Source organism: Apiospora hydei, assembly GCF_038363865.1.
Source record: "Apiospora hydei strain CBS 114990 chromosome Unknown utg000002l_segment0_segment0, whole genome shotgun sequence".
Lineage (NCBI taxonomy): Eukaryota > Fungi > Ascomycota > Sordariomycetes > Amphisphaeriales > Apiosporaceae > Apiospora > Apiospora hydei.
The window spans coordinates 2636920-2661957 of NW_027117361.1; the positions used below are offsets into that span (position 1 = coordinate 2636920).

Below are 25038 nucleotides of genomic sequence, written 5' to 3' on the forward strand. Positions count from 1 at the left end.
TTCTGTAGGGGTTTAAAAAGTTCATATATACCACTCTCGTCAAATATATTGATACGCCGTATTCAAACGGTCCCGCCATCTCTCTCAGTATAGGTAAACCTCTCCATGCGTCCCGTCAAACCTGCCTTCCTCCTCCAGTCTCCGCAGGCACGCCTTAACTCGCTGTACGATCTTCCTCCCGTACTCCGGGCCCAGCGGTGGCATCGCGGCCGCCTGGTTCGCCTTGAGGAGCGGTACCTTCGTTCCTGTGGTCGATTTGCAACCGCCGATCCTGCTAGTCAGCAATATCTCCTCGCCTATAGTCTCGATAAGCCCGTCCTCGCAGGCGCCGCCGAACACGACCGCCCTTGGCTGCAGCGCTTCGCTCGTGCCGTATCTTCGGCTTCCCAAGCTGCTGCTCGGCGTGGGAGGCGCTTCGCCGCGCAGAACGCTGGCGATCTCGCGGCTCGCGTTTTCGGCGTCGAGGATGAAGTGGACTACTGTATAGGGAGAAAAAGGGGCAACGGTTGGTCTCAGTTCTCATGTAAGGGTGTGTGTGTGTATGTGTGTAGCTCCTTTTTCTCTCATGATTCTTCCACGGTACGACTCTCGCCCCCTTCTTTTGTAGACGCATGATGGTAACACAAGAAAACGCACCGTCGTACTCTGGCTTGAGACTCTGAATCACCCCGGCGCCGATTTGTTCCGTCTTGCAGCAGACTATTATGGGTATCGGGCCCAGAGGCATGTGTTGATTATTTCCCCATCGCACATGATCCTGGGATAACGTATAGATTTCTGTCGTTACCCTTAACCCGACTAGCGATACAACAGGAATAGGCGTCTGTTTCTAGTATTATCCAGGTGAAATGGAGTCATGGTCTGCTTCTATTGTGAGCACAAATGAGAGGAAGGGAGAAAGGGGGCATTTGCCATTTTATTCAATCATTAGGCAGCTGCAAGCAGCAGGCCGCAACGGGTTCGTGAGGAGTAATAGACAGTCCTGTCGTACGGTCTACCAGAGCTTGCTGCTGCACGTTTCGTGTAACCGGATGGGGTTGGCTTGTCTCGGGTGGACAGCACCAATGTGTGCCGCAACCGAGCAGCAATGCTTTCGCCAGCATGCCGAATAAGAAGGGGAAAAGACCAATTGGGTACAAGTCGGTATTTCTTGTTATTCCTAATCTGGAGGACCATGTGACACATTTTCTTAGTAAAGGAGGGATGTAACAAGATCGCCTTTTCCGTGGTATGTGTCAGCGCTTATCAGAGGCCACCCCTCGATGGGACGACAACGGCGACCAAGCAATTGCTGAGTCAGTCACTACTACATTCTCGCAAAGATATATATATATATATAGTTATGGTCGCTCTTCGATACAGCAACATTGGGCCTGGCAAACCGTGGAGTCTGATCGCAAGTACCAGTAGCAGTAATACTTGTAAGTAGTCCGAGTCCGGAGCAACGCGGTGCATAGTGGCTCAACTTGGGGTTATGCTGACCTCAAGCCGAAATGGCTGTTATCCGTGCCGTGTTGTACATAGTAGCCCACAGGAAAATAGTTCAGTGTCCCCCGCCAACTCAGCTGATCTGACATGGAAACATGGTGTATCAACTCGGGCATTTATTGGGGTGTCAGCTTACGCAGAACTGTATCGTGGACCATGTTTCTATTATAGCCCGCACACACACCTTGAAATCCCAGGGGCTTCCCACCTGCCAAAGCACAGTGCTGTATAAGTACCTACATATATACCTGAGTATGTAGGTGCTTACTCACCAATCTCCTCCAAGTGCCTAACACGAGATTTCAAGGACAAAAAGGAAGATCATCAATACTTATTCGACCTGATAAGAAGTTAAAATACATTTTCATATATTACTCATTTATATAATATTTGTTTTTAAATACAAATAAGTTTAAGGTCGTATCGTTCGTAATTGAGGGAATCCGCCAAAGCTAACACAATTTCCGTCTATATCCCATACATCATTATTCAGCCGCACATCATAACACGCACATACGCTCACTAATGGAAAAAAACATTAACACTTCTTCGCAACCTGCCAGCCCGACAAGTGGAACCGGGCGAAGCCGAACATGACCATGGACAGCGTCGTGACGGCGGCGGCCCAGGCATGGGCCCCCGTGTAGCTGCCGCCCATGGCGCCCTGGAGGGCGCCGCCGATGGGCGGGCCCGTGAGCGACGCGAATGAGACCACGGCGAAGGCCATGCCGAGGCGGGTGCCGACCATGTCGAGGCGCTCGGTGATGCTGGCGACGGTGGTGGGGATGAGGCACTGGAAGGCGCCCGCCGAGATGCCGTAGAAGACGGTGAAGACGTAGTACTGCGTCACGCTCCCCACGGCGAACCAGCACCACGTCACAATGGTCCAGAAAAAGGCCACCGGGATCAGCACGTTGATCGGGCCGATGCGGTCGGCCACCAGCGGCGGGATCACGCGGAACGGCATCCCGGCGCCATTAAGGATGATGACGAGGATCGAGGCCTTGGAATAATCGAGACCCAGAACTTCGTTGCCATACGAAGCAATCTGTTTGTGGCGTGTTAGCGAGATATTCAATGGCTCGGAGGGGGAATAAGGCAAATGGAGGGATGCCTAGGTGGGTAATACGTACATAATAGAAAGCGTAGTAGTTGGCCCACATTAGACAGAATAAGCCGGCAACAAAGCCTACATAAACGACCTCCTTGAAGGCACTAACATCAATCAAAGGACCCGACTTCCGCGGCGGGAGTCGCGGCCGCATGAAGGCAAAAACGACAGCTAGGCAGCCCAGATTAATAAAGGCCCAAACCCTAGCAGTCCAGCCAAAGCCCAGCGTGGGAATAAGCTGGCGTACGACGACGGGGTAGATTATGCCGCCGGCCGAGTTACCCGTCGTCGCCAGGCCCACGGCAAGGGCACGGCGGTCTTTGAAGTAGGTGGCCACCAGGGCCAGGGACGGGGTAAAGAAGATTCCGCCACCAATGCCGGTGAGGATGCCCTGGGTCAGCATCAGGCTCCAGTAGCTCGTCGAAATGCTCATGAGGAACATGCCGAGGACCTGGAGCACGGCGCCGACCAGGAAGGTGGGTAGGAACAGGCCGGCGTCCAGCAAGCGGCCGGAGAAGGCGCCGATTATGAGAGTCAGGAACGTCTGGACGGAGCCGATCCAGGAGATCTGGGAGGGTGTGTTGTCCATGGTCAGCGTGTAGTGCGTCTGGAAGGCGCCAAAGGAGTTGACGTAGCCCCAGGTCGTAAAAATAACGAGCCAACCGCAGGCGACTTGTGTCCACTATACGGATCTCACGTTAGCACTCCCGCATAGGAAATCCACTGACTTAGGCGCCATCTCGGCGCCTTTCTTGGCACACCCGCGCGCGTGTGCATATGGGGTAGATTAGATGACTTACAGCCTTATGGCCGCCGTCCGGTGGAGGCGGCGGCTCGGGTAGGTCCCGCGTTGTTAGGCGCGTGGCAACCTGGGTGAGGGCATTGGAGGCGACCCTACGGAGATCCTCCGATGCTCGTGGTATGTAGCTGCCTCGCTCCCAGGTCCTCGAGGACCTCAGGGCCCCGTCGTCTCGGCTGGGAAGCGGTGGTATAGACTCGCCGTCCGTGTCGTCGGGCAGGTCTGAGCGGATGGACGTGCCTGGCCCACCCGGACCGTGGGGCGCCGCCGTCTCGATGATTTTGGGCGGCGAACGTTCGTCATCTTTCTCGTTGATTATCCCCATCTTGTCACTGCCTGCTTGAATTCTGGATGGTGAGAAAGAGGGCACACCGAACTAGAATGGATCGGAGCGAGCCATTCCTAAATAATAGCCTGCCACTGGGGTGTGGATTTTTTCCTTCGGTCTTCAAACTCCATCTTTTTTTACACTCGCGTTTCCCATGGTTGGGCCAAGCCAGCCCACAATGCGGTGGGTTGGGCCACGGGGTGGCATTAAACCGAGAAAGAGAACGCGAGCGTGCAGGAGAACGCGAGCGTGGCGAGCTCATCCCAAGTGACCGAGTCGTCCTGACACAGCGACAGGATTCGATTCGGCTGGCCGGTCGTCGGCCCCAATTTACGTACTGCAGGTGGTGCCGACGACGCTCGATGGCTACGACCTTAAGCGAAAAAGTGGATGGCCCTTGGCTGTAAGGCTTGTAAGCCACCCACCCCGGTAGCGTAAGATAAGCGTATCGGCATTTATGATGCGACGTCTGAATGGCTCTGGAAACTGCGAATCCTGCTGCTTGGCATCCCAACCGCGGCTACCCCCGTGGCGCCCAAAAAGCCCAAAAGGGTGCCCGTCGCTCGGTAATGAGAGGTGGAAAGTAAAGATGGCATCTTTTCCCGTAGATTGCATCGCCTCCCCGGCACATCCGCGCTAGAACGCACCGAAACCCCACAAAACCTCGGTGGTGCATATTGTTCACGTCGACCGTTGCAGCAGCCAAGGGGAGACGATGGTAGAACGAGGAACATCTGACCAGAAAAAGAAAATTTCCAGACGCCTTGGCTCGTAACAGGTGCACTTGCGTCCCCATATATTAGCCTTGTTCACCCTTCGTGCACATGGACGAAACTACCTGTTGATACGTGATATTCGCTGGCTCTCTATTTGTTCTCCAATACATCTTTGAGGTTGATTTGGCCGCTACCTCTGGGCAATGGCTGGGCTTGGTCCTCTGATTCTTTCCAGCCGATCATATAGATCATTCGAAACGTTGCGGGCACGGTGCTGTCTTCATTGCCGTGAAGTTCACGATAGATGGCATCGGCAGCCAGGAGCACGTCCCGCTGGATCGCGCCCATCTCTCGGCCCAGGACCGCGTTGCTCTCGCCCATGGCTTGCAGGTCCTGCATGAGGGCAAAGGAATCGGGATAGTCGACAATGATGTCATCGACATCTACACCGACCATTTTGAAGCCCGCTCGCTGTAGCAGACCGCCACAATCGCGAGTATCGGCAAGTGGCGAGACGTGGGGCGATATTCCGCCCCTACGCTCTTGCTCCGCCAGCTGCAACGAAGTCCGCAACTCGAATAGGGTATCACCTCCAAACATGGCACCCATGAAGGCGCAGTCCGGTTTAAGTATATTGTTGATCTGTGACAGCATGCCGGGAAGGTCGTTTATCCAGTGCAAACTCAGAGAGCTCAGAACAAGATCAAACGTGTTGGCCTCGTAGGGCAGTGTCTCTTGGCTGGCCAAAACCTCGCGGGTCATATTGATCTGTTGGTTGAAGGGCTCCTCGACGTCGCGGTAGAGCATCGTTTCCGACGACTCCGCAGCTGTCAGATGTTCGATCTTTGTAACCAACGGATCTGACTCCGGCATGTTTGGGTCTGAGTCGGGGTTTGGAGCTGTCAGGGCGCGGGCAACATTGCACGAGTTGGCGCCCACGTCGAGTACGCGCGGGTAGCTGCGCTTGATGTCCAGCAGTCTCTCGCAAAGGCGGATGGCGACTTCATCTTTCAAGTAATCAGCGGTTCGACTGTCCTCGAGATTGGAGGCGGCGCGTTCTTTCTGCAGCCATTTCGTCCGCGTGTTGAAAACTTCGTGAACGGGGGGCCCGGCTGTGGTAAAGGCGTATGACCGTCGAGCTCCAGACGACCAGCAGCTAGCAGCTCTTGCTCCCTTGGCTGCCCGCAAGAGCTGGAGGCGCGAGACCGTCCAATGCATTGTCCCGGGTCAATTGGAGGGCCAATTCACATTCTGGCGCGATATAGAGCGCCTGGAGTCGTAAGACGGGAGCTTTGTGGGAGCTCACAGGCCGGCAATGTGCAAAGTTGTAGATGGGCGTTTCGAAGGGCGTGACGTCGAGGCCGACCGTACAAGACATGAGCTAGCCTGGAGCTGAGCCTCTAAACCTCCCAGTGGGATGCACCCAGTCAAGCTTTGATGATACGTGCTGGGCATAGGCAGGTGGAGACCAATTAGCCCGAATAGACCTGTGCATCCCCTACTGCTACCTTCTGTCATAATTTGCCAGGCCAATGAACAGGCACTTTTGCCGCCACAACTGATCAACCCGGGCAAGGCGCCTAGTGTTCTGGAAGTTTTTCGTTTGCAATGCGCCTGAACGCTGCTCTGCTTATGCTTTCCTAGGCCAATTAATAATGAAACGAAGCCATTGGTGGCGCACTGACTGGTAAGACAAATAGACAGAGAGACAGCCGGCCAGTCAGTCAGTCAGCCAGACAAACAGGACGGACGCCGAGTGAGTGGGTGATCAACACGGGTGAAGGAGGGACAACCACTCTAAATTGAGCCTACCGCGTTCTATGCTGCTGTTGCTGCTGCTACTGCTACCCATCCGTAAATCCAACCCACCCCTTCAATTCAACCGAGAGCCCATCGATCCCTAGCTGGCTGGGCTTCTGTATTGCTCCAATCTTTTCGTGAACAGCACCCAGCGCCGGAGCCAGGGGCCCTGCATCTCAATTCACTTGGGCGAAAACACGCCTAGGAATATACCCATACCAACAAGGCCCGCGACCTTAGCGCATCCCACTTGGTCGTTGTTAACATTAACCTTAGCTGCTCCCGAAAGTCGACGGGACCCCTCGACCCCCGGTCTATCATCAACCTCAACCTCCTCAGCCGCCGAACCGCGAACCCCCGAGCGACACCAACGCCTGATCGCGAGACCATGTTCTGTGAATAATCGATACCTGGAAAGATAGCCGCAAGCAAGAGCGCGCGCTTTCTGAACCACCCTACGCCCTGTACATTAATTACGACATCCCGACACGAACCGATCCCCCCCGAGAGAATTCATGGTAGCACAGCATATAGGGGTACCCTAGCGACGACATCATGGCTTCCTCAGCAGCTGCCGGCTTCCTCGGCCGATCGAGCAGCAGCAACTCGAATATGCGCGGCCTCGTCCAGTTCATTGCCGACCTGAGAAATGCGCGAGCTCGGGAACTGGAAGAGAAACGGATCAACAAGGAGTTGGCCAACATTCGGTGCGTTGGGCGTCAAGATGATGCGACTAGGGTCTAAAATACTAACTGGCTGTGTCATATAGGCAAAAGTTCAAAGGTTTGTCTTCGCACGAGTCCTGACCTGGCGTTGTACATGCGCCTGAAGATGAAGAGTATTGACAACGAGGTCTCGCAGATGGCAGCTTAAGCGGCTACCACAAGAAGAAATACGTCTGCAAGGTATGTCTGCCCTTCCGGCGCCCAACTATTGCTTGACTAACCCATCGATGTAGTTGCTTTATATTTACATACTCGGCTGGAACGTCGATTTCGGGCACCTCGAAGCCGTAAACCTAATCTCGGCCAACAAATACTCGGAGAAGCAGATTGGTTATCTTGCGATGACCCTCTTCCTACACGAGAAGCATGAGCTGCTGCACTTGGTAGTCAACAGTATAAGGAAAGATCTGCTTGACCACAACGAGCTGTTCAACTGTCTGGCTCTCCATGCGATCGCCAATGTCGGAGGTAGGGAGATGGGTGAGGCCTTGAGTAGCGAGGTCCACAGACTGTTAATCTCGCCGTAAGTCAAGGATATCCGCGCTTACGTTGCACATGTGTACTAACGTGTCGAAAAGGACATCGAAAGCTTTTGTGAAGAAGAAAGCGGCGTTGACGTTGTTGCGCCTGTACCGCAAGCACCCGGATATCATTCAACCGCAATGGGCGGAGCGAATCATCTCCTTAATGGATGACCAGGATCTTGGAGTAGCTCTCTCAATCACCTCTCTGGTCATGACCGTTGCCCAAGACAACCTGGAACAATACAAGGGGGCTTACGTCAAGGCGGCGTCGAGACTGAAGCGGATACTTATCGACGGTGAAGTCTCGCCAGACTACCTTTACTACAAAGTACCTTGCCCCTGGATACAGATCAAACTTCTGCGCCTGCTGCAATATTTCCCTCCTTCCGGTAAGCTTTTATTTGCCCCGACAACTTGACGGATACTGAGCTCAGACTTCTTGCAGAGGACAGCCATGTTCGCGGTATGATAAGGGAATCTCTACAGAAGATCTTGAACTTGGCCATGGAGACCAACAAGAATGTCCAGCAAAACAACGCGCAGAATGCCGTTCTCTTCGAAGCCATCGACCTCATCATTCATCTCGACACCGAGCACGCTTTGATGAGGCAAATCTCGACGCGCCTGGGCCGCTTCATTACCTCTAGGGAGACCAATGTGCGGTACCTTGGCCTGGAGGCCATGACCCATTTGGCAGCCCGTGCTGAAGATCTCGAGCCGATTAAGCAGCACCAAGATGTCATTCTTGGATCTCTAAAAGACCGAGACATCAGTGTGCGCAGGAAAGGTCTTGACTTGCTATATAGTATGTGCGATTCGACCAACTCCGGGCCCATCGTGTCGGAACTCTTGCACTACCTACAAAATGCCGACTTCGCCATCCGTGAGGAAATGGCCCTGAAGATTGCCATCCTCACAGAAAAATACGCCACGGACATCCAGTGGTACATCAATGTGTCCTTACGCTTAGTCGCCGTGGCTGGCGATCACCTGAGCGATGAGGTCTGGCAACGAGTCATCCAGATTGTGACAAACAACGAAGAACTCCAGGTCTACGCAGCTCAAAACACCCTTCAGCACGTCAAGCAGGACCATTGTCACGAGACATTGGTCAAAATAGGGGCATATATCCTTGGAGAGTTTGGCCATTTGATTGCGGAAGAACCGGGGTGCAGCCCTGTCGAGCAGTTCCTGGCCTTGCAGACCAAACTGCCGGCCTGCTCCTCCAGTACACGAGCCATGATCCTTTCGTCTTTCGTCAAATTCGTGAATCTCTTCCCTGAGATCAAACCGCAACTTGTCCACGTGTTTGACGTCTACAGCCATACACTGGACTCGGAGCTGCAGCAAAGAGCTTGCGAATACTTGTCGCTTGCTAGCATGCCCACAGACGACCTGCTGCGAACGGTCTGCGACGAAATGCCACCTTTCCCCGAACGACAGTCCGCATTGCTGTCCCGACTGCACCAGAAGCATGCTAACACTAGTGATAAGCGTACATGGGTTGTCGGAGGCAAGTCGGCGAATGCGGATTCGGCAGAACTCAACATGGCCAAGAACTCCGGACTGAAGAGGACATTTAGCACCAACGGACCCATGAACGGTTCGGCCAATGGTGGCGCCAATGGCCATGCCAGTGACGATCTTGTAGGATTGGATATGAACGCTGGTCCTAACGAGCAGAAACTGCTCAAGGTTCCCAACCTAGCCAGTGCTGCGCATTTGTCGCCAGGCTGGGAGCAAGGATTCTATAAGCTATTGCTTCGAGCTGATGGTATCTTATTCGAAGACGGGCAAATACAAGTCGGTGTCCGATCTGAATACAGAGGACAAATGGCTTGTATCATTCTCTATTTCACTAATAAGACGCCAGCCACCGTCAGCGGCTTCACAACCACTCTGGATCTTCACGAAAGCGAGAAGGCCAACCTCACGTGGGATATCAAGGCAATGCCCGACAGCAGCATTAGCCATGGGGGCCAGACACGACAAGTCATCATGTTTGAATGCAAACGGGTGTTTGAAAAAGCACCGACTATTCGAATCAGTTATCTTGCGGGCGCCCTTCAAGCCTTGACGCTGAAGCTGCCGCTCACTGCCCACAAGTTCATGGACCCGGCGGAACTTGCCGCAGATGACTTCTTCAGGAGGTGGAAGCAGATAGGAGGCGCACCGCGAGAGGCCCAGCAGATCTTTGGCCTGTCCGGAAACAAGGACGAGAGGGAAATCAGCGAGAGCTTCATCCGAAAGACAGTACAAGGCTTCCGATGGGGTGTGCTGGACGGTGTTGACCCAAACAACAAGAACCTGGTGGGTGCCAGTGTTTTGCACACTTCTGAAGGCGGCAAGTTTGGTTGTCTGTTGAGACTGGAACCCAACTATACATCACAGGTAAGTTGACATGACGCTCCCTCTCCCATGATCGGTTACGTGGGCTCCCAGACTAACGTGGCATTTTTCAACCAGATGATTCGATTGACGATTCGCGCCACTGATGAGAGCGTGCCTCCGGTAATGCTGAAGATGATGGAGGAGAGGCTGGCCGCGGGAGTGTCGATAGTACCGGAGCTCCACGAAGGACCGACCAAGCAGGATATCTCGGATATGTTTAGCAACGTCATGGTCACATAGGATACTCTTGAACATATGGGGGGCTGAACAAAGATGGATGGACAAAAGCCATGTTTTACTAATAGGAGAGATCCGACCCCGGCTTCTTACTGCTTTCCCACAGCCACAGCGACTGGCGTTCTGAGGTTAGGGTAGGGTAGGGTACATAAGTGTTTGAAGTTGATGCAGACAGATTGTTCGAACAGTCCAGTTCGTCTTGTTGACGGCAACGGGCCACATGTCTGGATCTCGTGTTTTCCCAATGGTGGTGATGGTTTGTGATACGTGATGTGATGTCTGGGTACCGAATTTGTATGGGTGAGTCTGAACTGGAGACGATCGAGTTGAGTCAGGCCAGGTCCATGTGAAGGGGGCGTGTTTATTGTTCCAACAATGACCACTTCTCAAGTATCCATGTTCTGGATTGGTGTCCCCCTCCCACCTGAGTACTTAAAGTAACAACCACAACAACAACATCAACACCCAAGGTGGGACCTGATAGAGTCGACCTCATCTATGCGATTGTCTTTCGCAGCATTGAAGTTTGCTACACCAACTGGTCAATGAATGAGGTGCTACCACATTCTTGCAGCTTGACTCGTATGATCGATTATCCCAGTGGCCCTTGACCGCACATTGCTGTCGGGTAGTCACCTCGCCTGTACCACTGTCAAGTATTTGTCACAAACAACAGTGACTCCACTGGATTTGGGAGTTGGCATTCCATCTGCTTTGCTCTCGCACCTCTCCAATCGAGTACAGATTCCAGTTCTTCCTTCGCCCACCCACCCATACAGCTGCTGTTTGTACGCACGTAGAACGCCAGAGGGGGGAACCACGCCAACATGCTGCGGGACAAGTACCAAGCAGTCGAGGACAAGGTCAAACGGGGCCGGCACAAGGCGGCCTGGGTCGGGTTGCTCGTCATCTGCGGCATCGCCACGGTGATCGTGATATGTATGTTTTCCCTCCCCAGGTCATGGTACCAACCAACCTGTAGGCAATGCATCAAGCTGACGATTATTACACATTCACAGTTGGATTCAGTTACATTTTCATGGAAATGGGTGGCCAAGCCGCGGATCCCGTGGACGAGACCGAAGCCGAACAAAGCTTGATCCCAGCTGATATCCTTGGTATGTGATGGATTTATCGTCCACATCGTTTCCCTGACCCTAAGGATCGATGCTGACATTATTCACATTGCAGACCAATCCACTGCTGTAGCTCTCGATATCAGTGATGGCTCGCTGCAGAAGCGGAAAACAGTGTACTCGACTACGACTGTGTTCGTGTTGCCGCCGTCCGAGACCACCACGGCACCACCTACCGTCACAACGCCGCCCGAGGCTTCCACGACTGTAGAGTCTTCTGCCACGGCGGCCATGATCGGCAACATGTATTGCCCCGATCCCCAGCGGCCCAAGATCCTGACGCTGTGCAACTGGGTGCACACCCCCGTGCCCGGCATGGTCGCTGCAAGCGAGGTGCCCGGTTCCAACCCTGCCGTCTCCTCCGCGGGTGGACAGTCTACCGCCAACCCCTTCATTACGATGAGACTCAGCCTTTTGGGTCTCTGGGCCCATATCAGACGAAGCGTCGAGGATGCTATGCCATCATCGTATGTCACCTTTCTCCGACAACACAAGCCAGCAACGGACTTGGAAACGCTACATCTATGCGCCGCCACAACCGGTGAGCTATGGGAGAGGAGCCGCAAGCTGCAGGAGTCTCTGGAGGATGCCTTGAAGCTCGTCCAGATTCAACAGGGGCTGCTGAATTCCCAAGAGGGCATCATCGAGAGCCAACGACTCAACCTGGAGGAGATGGCTAGACTGTTGGTCTTTGTCCATGACCAGACGGCTACGACACGCGATACCAGCGCCGGAGCCGCTAAGTGGGAGAAGCCCAAACATCAGAAGGTCATGTAACTAAACTTGTGGGAGAAGAGGGAAAAGCAGAAAGAAAAGGAAAGAGAAAGGCTCGAGATTTGGTCTCTGTATGAAACGCCCAAATTGCACTGGCGGGGCCGGAAGAATTATCTATTGTAATGATTGTTCTGGGATCGTGGCATCGACCCAACACCGGAAGCTTCTTCTGTATACGTTTCGGACGCCTGAAGCTGGGTCCCTAGTTTATGTACATAGAATCAACTGATGCAAACCAAACCACCATTCGATTACTAGCCGAATCTACATGCAAACTCGACTTTATATGTTCAGGCGATTGTACGTGCGATGCAGCTCCAGAACGGGTTGGCGTTTCACCGCCAAGTAAACACGTACTTACTCAAGACGGGAATGCAGGTACGATTGCAAGGATGGGGTGGAGTTCACGATGCATTGTTTATCCACATGTTCGACGCCTTCGAAACATAAATACACGTCCCTTTCCTCCCAACAGTCGATATGGCCTTCTTTCCCATCCCAATCTCATCAGGAACCCTCTAACAATCCCTGGCTACTCTTACCTCCATATTCAAATAATTAGGGGCTGGCCATATCTTCATTGATCATGGACTTCCTCGCCCGCAGTCTGGGCTTCGGGTTTGGCGGCGGCGGCCTCCCCGACTCGCCACGTGCGAGCCCGCGTCCTTCACCTTCCCGACCCTGACGGGCGCCGAGTTGCTCGCCGTCGAGGCCCACGTCGTCGCCAACTACAGCATCCCGACGCCGCCGGGCTTCGACACCGCCTCCAACAAGGACCACACCGCCGGCACGCCGCCGCAGGCCTTCTGCAACGTCACGGTGGCGCACACACACCCGGGCCAGCACGACCGCATCCACACCTACGTCTGGCTGCCCCTACCGCCGCCAAACAAGGACGACGGCGGCGGCGGCCTCCCGTGGAACAACGTCCTGCTGAGCGTCGGCGGTGGCGGCTTTCAGACGGGCCACTGGATCTGGAGCCACGCCGCCGCCGTGTCCGAGGGCTACGCCGTCGTGAGCACGGACGGGGGCCACACGACGCAGAACTTCGGGGACCCGGCGACGTGGGCGCTCGCGGGCGAGGGCAACGTGGACCTGTACGCGCTGCAGAACTTTGCGAGCGTCGCCCTGCGCGACGCCGCCGTCGTCGGCAAGCACGTCGCGGCGACCTTTTACGGCAAGCGGCCCGACAAGGCCTACTACGCGGGCTGCTCGACGGGCGGGCGCCAGGCCGCCATGCTGGCGCAGCGCTGGCCCCAGCTTTACGACGGGTACCTTGCGGGCGCCCCGGCGATCTACTGGGACAGCTTCACGGTCGCGGCGCTGTACCCGCACGCCGTCATGGCGGAGGTCGGCTACGTGCCGCCCGCGTGCGAGCTGCACGAGTTCTCGCGCCGCGCCCTGCTTCATTGCGACGGGTTGGACGGCGTCGAGGACGGCGTCATCTCGGAGACGGGGCTGTGCGCGGCGAGCTTCGATCCGCGGAAGCTGGCCGGTGAGGAATTCGTCTGCGAGGACGAAGGTGCTGGCGGCAAGAAACTGAAACTCACCGAAAAGGGCGCGCAGGTAGCCCAGGCCGTCTGGGAGGGCTGGTACGAGACCGACGGGAAAGGAGGAGAGCGCACGCTCATCTGGCCGGGGCTGGGCCACCAAGCCGCCATGGAGGGGTCCTTCAACTATCTCCGCACCACGTGCGATTTCAAGTCCAACACGCCCAAGTGCAAGTCGGCGGCTTTGGGGCCCTCGATGCAATGGCTACAGTACTTCGTCCACCGGACGCACCAGCCCGTCGACGAGACGACCCTCACGGTCGCGAGCCTGAAGCGGGCCCTGCGCACGTCGCGACAGTGGTACGGATCCGCCATCGGCACGGGCGACGCGGACCTGTCGGAGCTGCGGGCGTCGGGGGCCAAGATGCTCCTGTGGCACGGCCTCGCCGACGAGGCGATCCCCTACGCGCAGACGCGGACGTACTACGAGTCCGTCGTGGCCCGGGACCCCGCCAACAACGTCGACGACTACCTGCGCTTCTTCGAGGCGCCCGGCGTCGGCCACTGCGGCGCCGGCGGGGTCGGGTTCCGGCCGGAGGGGCTCGTCGGCGCCTTGAGGGCGTGGGTTGAGGAGGGGAAGGCGCCTGAGGTCCTGCCGGCAACGGCTGCTGCTCGGACGATGGTGGCGAATTCCCCTCCTCTGGGTGACGACGATGGTGCTGGTTCCGCTAGAAGCATGCAGCGGGTGCTGTGCAAGTACCCGAAGCGTGCTAGGTACGATGGGAAGGGGGATGTTACAAAGGCGGAAAGCTTCCGATGCGCGTGATATCTGCACTGCCTGAACCAAACAGCTTGGAGTTTAAAGTGACACTTCTGTTGTATTGATAGCGAACATACGCGGTGTGGAATCAAGTTGTACCCAATTAAGACCAGGAAATGGAGAGACAATGAAGTACTAGATGTATCATCACAATTAGAACTAGTGGGAGTAAGATATTTCTGTAGTGGAAGACGAGGTAACTTGAAGACGGGCTCTCAGCATCTCAATTAAGACAGTTTCTCGGATAAGGGGAGACGAGCAAACTCGTTACTATATATGGTTATAATTTATTTTGAATCTCGGACAGAGTATGTCGACGATTTTTCAGCGCATTCCTCTTATGTTATTACATCGACTACTAGCCGAGGTGATTATTACCCGACTACATGATATGATGACCGTAGACCCTGTTTCCGTCGAGACGTGGCTTACTAAATATAAATAGTACGAATGGCTGGCTAACGCAACAATATAGCTACCATCGTGAGTAGTTTGACAAAAATAAAATGACACAATCTCTGGTGATCATAGAAGTGAAATAAAGTCAATTTCTCCGCATGAGGGGCTAATGTGTGATGCACCCCTGGATATGCAAATGACTGAAGACGTTATCCTACAGAATATCAGATAGCCGGCACCACGATTACGATCCGAATTGCATTTCAAACGCAGTTTCACTCATCTTGGTAAGTCGTCCCTGAGAGGCGTACTCGGCACCAGAATATATCATGTAACATTTAATTCGTTAAGGTTCTGCCATCCAGTCTAAAATATGTGCTGTCTATGCTCAAACCTTGCGCCAGTCGGTCATGCATCGGCCTATGCTGCCCAAGCCCGCGATCTCGATGACCTTTTCGTGCCAGCTCAGGATCACGCTCATGGCGGCACCTGTGGACTCGTTGGTAGAGCCGGGCCGCGAACCGACCTGGCTGAAGCCCGTCTGCTGAGGCGTCAGGGTGCTCGGGGTCCGGCTTCCGGCCGCCCGAGGAGCACCGCTGGCTCCGGCAGAGGCTGCCATGCCCTTGTACCTGTAGTTCGATAGTTCGTCAGTAAGTCATATGCTCTCTCTGAACAAAGAAACAAGAGGATGGTCCCCCGTTCAAAAGTGATTCTGGCCACGTACAGGTATTTGATCAGGACGTCCAGCAGCTCACTGCCTCCTGGGGACTGGTGGATGCGCTCCAGCATCGGCGACATGTCGCTCGCCTTTATCGACTGAAGGACCTCAGTGACGGTCTGTAGGTGCGCTTCCTATAGTGTTGTGCAAGACCATGGTCAGCTAGCTATCTTTTGGTTCTACACATCCTCCATATCCTTCCTCCCCCCTATCACCGGTAGCCGTAGCAGATAGGACAATAGGGGTTGGATGTCCCGGACAACATTGAAGGGCGAAGAGCAGGAAGCATCGTCATCATACCTTGGCACTTTCGGAGCCATTGTAGACAGGCGTCTCTAGGCAGCCTCGCAGGGCGCCCTCGGCGTCACCGCCACGCAGCAGCTGGCGGACCTGGGCATTGAGCTGGCGGACGTCAGCCTCGTTGATCTCGGGGAGCGGCGGGTGGAGCGTGGTGGTGTCGAAGTTCTGCGAGGAGTCCGGGTCCAGGGCGTCGATGTTGATGGTGCGCCACGCATCGCTCAGGGACGCCGAGGTGTGCTGCTGTATGATCGACATGGCGTGTGTTGTTGAGGAGGGAGACGACGGGACGACGACGGTCGGATTGTGTGAGAGTGGGTTTGTCGTGCTTGCTCGCTTGGTCGCTTCCTTGCTTGCTGCTTGGCTTGCTGCTTTGGCTGCTTTGGCTGCTGCTTTGGCTGCTGCTTTGCTGCCTTCCTACTACGCACGCTACGTATGCGTTGTTCGGCCGGTTGTGAGGGGGCAACGAATCAGGTGACACGTTATCGTGAGGTGTGTGCAGCCGATAGAGCGCAGGGGGGTGCGTGTCTAATGCTGCAGCGTATGGATGGGATCAATGGTGAGGTTGTTGCCGCGGTAGGCGTCTCTGGTCTTGCGAGGTGAGGGTTAGTGGGGCGGGCGGTGATGGAGGAGGAGGAGGTCGGAGTCGGTCGAATGAATGTTGGCTGGCTTCGATTGATTGATTGATTGCTGGCCGGCACCAGCAGCGAGAGCCTGCTTGTGCTGCTCGTGCTGCTCACTACTGCAGAGAGCAGCTCCTTTTTCCCCCAGTCCAGTGCAGTCAAGCCTGGTCGAGTGCGGGGGCGAGGCTGCTGAAAAGCTGCCGGCAAGCCACGGCCACGGCCAAATCAGAGCTGCCACATCAGGCTTGCCCACTTCATTGGGCGCTTGACAGGGAGCTGGATGAGGGGCTGAGCAGGCATTTTGCAGGCATTTTGCAGCAGTCTGCAGCAGTCTGCCCGCGTCTCGTCGCAGACCTGCACTTACACCGACCGCCTTCACGTACCTATTGGCTCTCTTGCGCCCTTTCCAAAGTCCAAAATCAAAAGGATGATACAATGTGAGTCATACGTGCGCGCTGCTTGCATTGCATTAGCCAGATGGATAGTCTCGACAGCGCGTTTGTACCGCTACATCCGCTGCGACAAGTGCATGCGCGCCGAGTCTTGGACAGGCAACGAACCCGCCGCGGGCGCCAGTCTTTCTTTAATAAAAGTTTTATGGAAAAAATCATTGAGAATAATTCACACATGCCAGGGGCACGTGGGCTACATTAGTTCAGGCAGGCAGGCATTTGCTGGTTGGGCTTCTGTGGTTCGTATATAACGTCGAAATCCATCTTCCTACATGAACAAGCTGCACGACACGTAGTTATCCATCAGCTAACGAACGATTCTTGCTTCATCAGGGTCCAGTTTGTTGAGGTTAGGCAGCAATAACCGAGCACCCCGGAGCATCGCAACAAACTCAGCTGCGGGAAGAAGAAGAAGAAGAAAAAAACTTCAAACGACCTTGGTGAAGTTCTGACTTGGTAAAAAGTGATGTTGGCAAGCCAGTGGTAGCTTGCAAGATGTGCATCCGATAGCAGTTAGGCCTACTAAGGAGTAGTAGCTAAGTAAGTAGGTAGGGATGTGGGCAGACGTCCTGTTGGATCGGAATCTGAATGGCATGCAATGTCATACAATGGTGGTTGCAGCACTGCCGTTCGTTGTAGATTGCTCCAATTCGTATTACCTACCGGCTTCCGCTTTCTCAGCCAGGCCTTGTACTCTCCCGATCCCTCGAAGCTGAACGGTCCAAGGGAAGCCCTATGATCACAGCTCGTATGTGCATGTGCGATTGGTATGACGGAAGGTCGGGCAAAATGACAAAACTCCAAAGCGACAGACGATTTTTCTCATTGGACTGAGCGGTAATGGTGTCTCCTCTGCCCTTGCATAAGCCACGTGGAAAAGGCCATCCATCTGCAGGAGGCAAACAGGTTTTGCATCGCACAGAGGAGTTTTGGCGAGACAGTCCAATCGAAAATAGCAAATGTAGAACACAATACCATACCAGAACATACGTTGTGTGACATCACCCAGCAGTATCAGTGACAGTAGACCGCCAATTACAAACCACAGCTGTAGGCCTGTAAACCTTGGAGCGGACTGGCCGTGGGAACAAAAGGGGCGGGATGCAGGCTCAACATCCCGCTGCGGTGGAAGCGAATTGAGCCCCGAGGCCCCCAGGTCCAAGGAAAATTATTGGATTCGTTCGGATTGACCGCCGGTGTGCCGGGTCACATTGGGCGGCATTGGCGGTCACCCATCTGGCAATCTGATCCATTGCCCAGGTCGACGGGGATTGGCAATAATGTTTCCAATCAGTCCGAATATGGCCTCTCGTGCAGGGGGGCTACGGTTCTGGTTCAAGGTGAGAAATCGCGGTTCACCGAGAATCGCCATGGTCCACCTTACCCACACCTTCTGGTAGCATCAATATGTCGTTGGTGAGCAGCTTCTCAAACAAGGCTGATGCTGGTTTTATTATGGCGCCCAGGGGTCGAAAACAAAGACATGTGGGCTTTCCCAGGGCCCGTTTGGGGAGCAGACCAGTCCGTGTGGTGTGTGGGCATGGGATTGTGATTTCACAATCGTGCTCACGTCGTAAGAAATGGGTGGGTTAGGCAGGCAGCCTTTTCGACCACCCGAAATTTGGCAGGCAGAGGGACGGCATTGAGCCGTGGAGGCGAGGCCGTCCAGACGGGCTGCGACGGGGAACGAGTCCGCATCCCGAAACGTGTCACTTCCAGGAAGATCCTAGCAGATAGCTCGGCCAAACCCATCCCCGTTCATCCCAATATCAGTCAATATCAGTCCATCGGCCTGCATAGCCGCAGATCATCCCTTCCACCGTCGTCCTTTGGTTCAGGATGGAAAACTTTTTGCCTTCTGACGCCCGGGGGCTCCTCACTAGGCAGCTAGGGTCCGATGCCCCGGGCGTGGCCCAGGGTGTTTGCTATAGGCGACCCAAGGGAAAGGGAAAAATTTTCCTATCTGATTAGCGAGATGTCAATAGCAGTACGGTAATATCGGAATACTGGTACGTGTAAGAGTTGGTTTCAGGTGCTAGGGTTCGGGACGATTCCCCGGTGACGGCGCCACGAGGTACAGTCGGAGGGCCAAAGATTCGATTGACACTTCTTCTCCCCCCTGCTGCGTTGCTACATGTACCGCGTTGCTACTGGCGGACGCTAGAAAGCGGACGGCAGGTACATGCAGATGTCAGTGTCAGTGTCGGGCTGCTTTGCATTTGATGTAACTTCCTCTTTTCGGGTTTCTTTGCACACGTGCTCTCGCGTCGTTCTCTTCTGATCTGCGAAGAAGAAGAAAACCCCAGATCGGCGGAATCGTGCGCCAGTGCCGGATTGCATGGACGCAGATGGGTGGCATGGCTCAGACGCAAGTCGAATACCACCACACACAGACAGTCGAACAGAGGCCACCTCCTACACCTCGGCTGAGCATGTCTTGATTGCATGGAGGTCGGTGTACTTCGGTCGAGTAAACAATGGGTTTTGTTCTCTGAGATCAATGCTTAACCAGTGGGGGTCATGCAGGACGGTTAGGTACCGTAGTAGCAGTACCAAGCTATCAATGCAACGTGGCTGGGGAAAGGTGCAGTGGAGCCTCGCTCCGAAGCTAGCTAGAGGCTACCTAGAATTAGAAGTGGACGGAAGGAAGGAAGGGCGGAAGCCTTCTGGAAAGCCTTCTGGAAGGCTTCCTCGCTAGGTTGGAACGGATAGGTACGATGGATTGGAGGGAAAACAAACCCATTCCCGTTGGGCTCGCTACTGCTGCTCGCTAGACTGCATGCAGTACATCCGGTACATCAGTCCCAGTCCCTTGTCCTGCAGGTGGAGAGAAGCTTCTTGTGACCCTCGTCTTCTGGTCACCACGTCACCACGTCACCCCGGCAGAAGCAGCAGAAAAGAGAGACATAGGGGTCCTGACCTAATACATCCAGCCCACATACCAACACCGGCAGCGATATCTCCGTAACGGCATCGCTACAGTCACATGTACGGTTACACCGTTACACAAGTACATGGCGCCTGTTTTGTTTATACGTTCAGGATTCGCGAGGCGGCAGCTGACACCTGGAACCTTATCTTGCCATGATATAGCTACAGGCAGCTCAGCGGTGTGGGATGAACGTTTCGAAGCCCCCTCCCCTCCTATCTCTTTCACCGCAGAGGACGACGATACATACTCCCGTCCTGTCCCTTGATGAATTACCCTGAATTGTGTCTGTTGAGAAAAGTACTGACACAGCGATCCTACCTGCATCTGCTAAAGCATGCATGATGCATGCATAGTAAGTCCTTGGATAGTGCATAGGTAATGAGTACACAACAGACCCATCCTCAAGGTAGGCCCGAACATTAGGCGGCTCGGTAGGCCATTTTCTTCAGCAAAGCAGATCAAGGCGGTCCTTCCCTGCCATGTATGGAGATGATGGCCCTGCCTTATGGAAAATAGCTGGTGTTCGAAGGGACCGCCGGCTGTCACCTGGAGATTAGAAGCCATCGTGGAGGCCGGCAACTCCTTTACTTCTTCGGCTCCCTGGTGCGCTCCACGCGGTAGTGGGTATGTTGTCAACAATAGCCGTTAGCTGCAATTCCAATTCAGTGGGCATGGAAGCGTTAGAACCCTTCTAGAAAGATTGAATGCCGAGGGCCTGTCGAGTCTGTGTGTATCGTACAAGATGAATCTGTCCCCTAGGCGGTCGCTCGGTCCGAAGAAAAGTCTCTTACATGCAGAGAATGTTGTACGTAGGTATGTACGTTGACGTGTCGGCGTAGTCGAGTGGATTCGGCATGGTGTCTTTGGCGGTCTACATTCGCCAGTATGTATGTTTACACACGTTACCATGCTATACCAGCATGTAAGACATGTAAGCACCTTATCCACCGAGATACAGTAGACCAGCCAGAGTACATAGGATGAGAAGTAGGTGGGATGACGATGAAGACGACATGTGGTCGCGCTATCGGTATAGCGGCACACCTCCATGCTGGCTGTCCATATGTAAGTAAGTATGTAAGTAGTTATGTGGTATGTAGGATGCAGGATATGCAGTAGGGCTTGAGGTTAGGCTGCCCAACTGCGTCACGTTGCGTTCAGCGTCGGTAGGTCGTATGCGGCTTGGCTAATCAGACATCCCGGCGTCATTCACCACTAGTAAAGGTTATTGATGGCAGAGAGTCTCTGCGCTTAGCTTACGGAGTACTGTCTGAGGCAATTGGCTAACGCCGAGACAATGAAAGAACGCGATATTGCCATGGGCTTGCGATTCGCTCGAACCATTCAATGTGTCGTTGTTTCATCACCTGACGATTGGACGATGCATGCGTGCTCGTCATCCATTAAGTCCACTATTAATTGGCGTTTCGACTTGATGTTATGAACTCATCGCGTTGCGACTGCGGATGCCTGTAGCCACTCAGTGCCTTGTCGGAATAAACCTTTTTCACCACTCTCGCCCCATCAAGTCTCAAACGGTCTGCCGCTGCGGCCAATCATGTACAGGACATCAGATGTGAGCCCTCTCACCGAGCCTTGCCAATCCCCCTCGTCGTGCCAAAGCCGGCCTACCTATGGGAATAGAGGTATGGCGAGCAACATGAGGCCCTGTTCCCCTGCATGGTATCAATACGAGTTGTCGAGAGCCATCTCGCCGCCGGCTCCCATCAATGTTCTCGTGGCACCTCGACCCGCGGCTGATCGATCCGCTGCCAGCATGTAGCTACTTGTCCTCTTAGAGGCAATAATTTCCCCTGTTTCATGCCTATTTTTGACTAGGTACTTGACTACAATGCAGACTATGTGGAGCTTCCCCGAGCTTGGCTAATGCAGGAACAAGGCGCGGGTGCTCAGAAAGGCTTCGCTCATCCCTCCCTCCCAAGCTACATTACCAGCCTAGGTTAGGTAATGAAGGTAAAGTATGTACTCTTACTACAGAGCTGGAAGTACCGTCTACTTTCCCCAAAGCAGTCGTTCAATGCCCATGGCCCTTCAACACCAAGATCAAGGTCAGGGTCAAGCAGCGCAAGGAGTTTCGACGGGTTTGGCGCGTGACTGATAACTCAACACAAGGGAAACTCCTTCATGCCATACAACAACAACGAGGCTTAGCACCTGGGCCATTGCGAAGCCAGATCGATCAGTCAATGCTTACAGAAGGTCATACCAAACGCACTGGCAAAGGGCTGCCCTCTGCTACCTACTAGTCCTGTGACTTGCCTCCTAGTGTAAACAGGGTACGGTTATGTACATATTACGGCGCGCGAGGAAATAGATTGGAGAACATGGAAGTCGGGTGGAAGAAGCTTACGCCTCCGACTATCAATTGACAGATCCCGCGGCCTCCTTTTCCGTTGGCAGCTCGTGTCTGGTTCGCAAGCATCTAGAGGTCCGATGGTGCATCTCTCCCTGGCCACCGCACCTTCGCAAACAAATGGTCCAAAGGAAGGACAAGAACAAGACCCATGCTCTGATGAGTGATCGCTATCGCCGGTTATTGGTGGATGGACTGCATTCTTGTCAGAGCCTCTCTCAGCCAGGGAAACGCAGCTTGGATGCCCTCCGAAGAATGTTGGGAAATTGCCGAAGGCGTATTGTCAATGGATACATCCCGTAGCTTAAGGTACTTGAGTAATCAGGAAATTTCTTCTTCTGGAATTAAGATCTTTGTGACCGGGTGTTCCATCATCCATGCGAGTGGAGATGGGTGGTACAGGTACGGCGCGCTATGTCATTGACACATCCAATTGATCCATTCAGTGACCATTGAACCAAGAACGTCAAATCCTCGTTAATCGGGCCTCAAGCCAGCCCAACCCGCATGCAGCAGCCTTCTAGAAGCCCCCAAAATACCCCCTTTCGGTTACCTGCCTTGGGGTGACGGAGCTAACCTTGAGGCTAACCTAGGGGGCTGGGTGGCTGGGACCTGGATGTTCTCCCAGCGACATGGAACTTCGTGATCGCGTTGTTTGTTTCTATATGATCTGCAACGGTGTGGGAGGACGCACCCCAGTTGAGCTTGAGCGAGCGATGCGAGCACCATTGCCCCTTTTGTCTTGTTGAACGCTGACGTGGTTGGTTCTCCCGGGCCCGTCCGTTTTGTCAAGCTTGCATACTAAGGGGCATCATCGCCTGCTATGTGAACGGGGGCCAATGATGGGGTTTTCTGGCTCTGCAAACGGCCTACGGAAGGGACCCCGTTTGGCGACATGCCGCAATTACGCCCGTATGCTACATTCGTTCGAGTTGCACAAGTATCGTATTGGCACCCGACACGGGACAACCAGCATCTCAGACGTCCCGTCCATTCCTAAGCTTGTTTCGGAAGACGAGCGCACTCCCAGATTCCGTCCTACCTCAGTCGGCTGGGTTGACTGGTTACCGTACGGGCTTTGTACATACATGACGACGCCGGATCGCAGTGCCATAAGCCCGGTCCGGTCCGCTAATCTCCGAATCGCAAAGCGAGCAGCTCGGTAACACCTACACGTACAATAACATCGTGGGCGGTGCCTCGTCCGTATTCCGAGGGCGGGTGGCGGACGCCGCCCCGCTGGACTCGCAGCATTTTCTGGTGTCTTATACTCATGAAGATCAACTGGTGTTAGTTCCATTAGGTGATGCTTCACGACTGAACTGAATCTCTAGCGTTGAGTGGCTGTTTCGGGCAACTCGTCGAAGACAACAGTTGCAGTACGAGTGGTTCAGACGAACCGGCCGAGCGTGGGATGCCCCGCTTCGAAAGTGGTGGTATTGAGCGATGGTGGCATGGCCTCTTCACTGCAACCGTAGCATAACATTCGAAAGGTTGCAGACTCTGTTTTGTCTGTACATTACCAACTCTGCCTTGGCCGCCAAGTGCTACACCACGTCGTCGTCATTGCCATACTGAGATCCGCCAGGCATTGCTCGCATATGCCTGCCTATGCACGTACCAATGAGGATCGTTCAACCGGCTGAAACATCGATAATTTAGCGCAGCGACCCTACACGGTGATCGCTTTGCTTCAAGATCGAGTCGCGTTGTTCATTAATCGCTACTACGACGACTGGGTTGCTGACGTGCTCATCGCAATACAACCACCTCATGTTTAGAGTAGCAAGTGCGTGCTCTTGATACTACTATGTCCCTCCAACGTCACAGATAAGTGGTGGTTGTTAGTCAGATGCTTACGTGATATTCCACGGACGCGGGCGCCAAAACGGACTAGACAAGAGCTGCAACGTACTTTTTACGCATCTTGCCCTCGTTCCCCTATTCGTGACGACACCATCGATTTGGCAGTTCCCATCGGTGCCGAGTCAAACATCGGATGCAATTGCATCAGCGGAGGTCTATACTATATTTGACTCACTTGCATGTTCAACGGCATAACCCGCAGGACACAGAGTATGTAGCTGTCATTGGCCCCTATGGGTACGCGGGAGCTGGAAGCCGACTCTTCCTTGCTGTGTCAGCCCTCCCCCTCCATTCGATGCCTCCCTCCAAGGTGGTATCAAACCACCGTCCCATCCCGACGTCAAAGGTAGGGAAATCGGTGACGGGAACCATCGGGAAAAGGCACATCTCATAAGATATACGAAGCTCTTCATCATTTTGTTGCTCCATTGCATCCGACAGACATTGTCTTCGTGGCACCTTTGCGTTTGCCAGAGCCAGGCACAATACAGGAAACATATTCTGAACCCACGATCCATGCTGTCAGAAACCCTGGAGCATGCGTGCACTGCATACCTAGTCAGGAACGACTGCAAGAATAGAGGTCCCAGTCCTTCTCCTGCGCCTGATACATTCCCAGAGATTTGGGCCATGGCGATATTGCAAGCAACCACCATGTATGTCATGCAACTAAGAATAGACATTATCGAATGCGGTGCCTCCTTTCACAGCACCAACTCCGTATTCTATATTCGACCTCTGGAATCGTCACTGTAGAGCGCGTAGTATTGGCAGCATAGTATTCTCGTGGCGTAACGCTCTTACCGGACTATTTGGTACGGATTCAGTCTCTCTCCAATGTCTCTGTGCCACTGCCGAAGGATGGAATCTGCAGTGGCTAGTCGCACGTCTCCCCAAAAGTGGGCTTCGGAACGAAGACAGGATGGACGCCGTGTCACCAACACATCAGACCCTAAGAACCCCCCAACCAAGTAAGCCTGAAGCGGACGCGCTGATGCTCTCTGACTGGCAGCCCTCCCGCAAGCACCCATCGATGAA

At 54.2% G+C, this 25038-nt stretch overlaps 7 protein-coding genes across 7 annotated transcripts; 3 read left to right on the forward strand and 4 right to left on the reverse strand.

The window, feature by feature from the left end:
• Window positions 1-84: 84 nt before the first annotated feature.
• PG997_000838 (uncharacterized protein) lies at window positions 85-727 on the reverse strand (the record flags this gene model as incomplete). Its single annotated transcript, XM_066805153.1, has 2 exons — window positions 85-479; window positions 637-727. 2 exons carry the CDS (start codon window positions 725-727, stop codon window positions 85-87), a joined length of 486 nt encoding a protein of 161 aa, XP_066674926.1.
• Window positions 728-2026: 1299 nt separating this feature from the next.
• Window positions 2027-3723, reverse strand: PG997_000839 (uncharacterized protein; the record flags this gene model as incomplete). The annotated part of the gene is made up of 3 exons (XM_066805154.1): window positions 2027-2536; window positions 2622-3281; window positions 3400-3723. 3 exons carry the CDS (start codon window positions 3721-3723, stop codon window positions 2027-2029), a joined length of 1494 nt encoding a protein of 497 aa, XP_066674927.1.
• An 869-nt stretch (window positions 3724-4592) lies between these two features.
• Window positions 4593-5660, reverse strand: PG997_000840 (Arginine-hydroxylase NDUFAF5; the record flags this gene model as incomplete). Its single annotated transcript, XM_066805155.1, has 1 exon — window positions 4593-5660. One exon carries the CDS (start codon window positions 5658-5660, stop codon window positions 4593-4595), a length of 1068 nt encoding a protein of 355 aa, XP_066674928.1.
• Window positions 5661-6797: 1137 nt separating this feature from the next.
• Window positions 6798-10122, forward strand: PG997_000841 (uncharacterized protein; the record flags this gene model as incomplete). The annotated part of the gene is made up of 7 exons (XM_066805156.1): window positions 6798-6949; window positions 7012-7025; window positions 7104-7147; window positions 7201-7490; window positions 7546-7880; window positions 7937-9882; window positions 9934-10122. 7 exons carry the CDS (start codon window positions 6798-6800, stop codon window positions 10120-10122), a joined length of 2970 nt encoding a protein of 989 aa, XP_066674929.1.
• Window positions 10123-10946: 824 nt separating this feature from the next.
• PG997_000842 (uncharacterized protein) lies at window positions 10947-12032 on the forward strand (the record flags this gene model as incomplete). Its single annotated transcript, XM_066805157.1, has 2 exons — window positions 10947-11058; window positions 11329-12032. The coding sequence occupies 2 exons, from the start codon at window positions 10947-10949 to the stop codon at window positions 12030-12032; spliced, it is 816 nt and encodes a 271-aa protein (XP_066674930.1).
• A 306-nt stretch (window positions 12033-12338) lies between these two features.
• On the forward strand, window positions 12339-14345 carry PG997_000843 (uncharacterized protein; the record flags this gene model as incomplete). The annotated part of the gene is made up of 2 exons (XM_066805158.1): window positions 12339-12407; window positions 12636-14345. The coding sequence occupies 2 exons, from the start codon at window positions 12339-12341 to the stop codon at window positions 14343-14345; spliced, it is 1779 nt and encodes a 592-aa protein (XP_066674931.1).
• A 781-nt stretch (window positions 14346-15126) lies between these two features.
• PG997_000844 (uncharacterized protein) lies at window positions 15127-16011 on the reverse strand (the record flags this gene model as incomplete). The annotated part of the gene is made up of 3 exons (XM_066805159.1): window positions 15127-15367; window positions 15463-15590; window positions 15757-16011. 3 exons carry the CDS (start codon window positions 16009-16011, stop codon window positions 15127-15129), a joined length of 624 nt encoding a protein of 207 aa, XP_066674932.1.
• Window positions 16012-25038: the final 9027 nt, after the last annotated feature.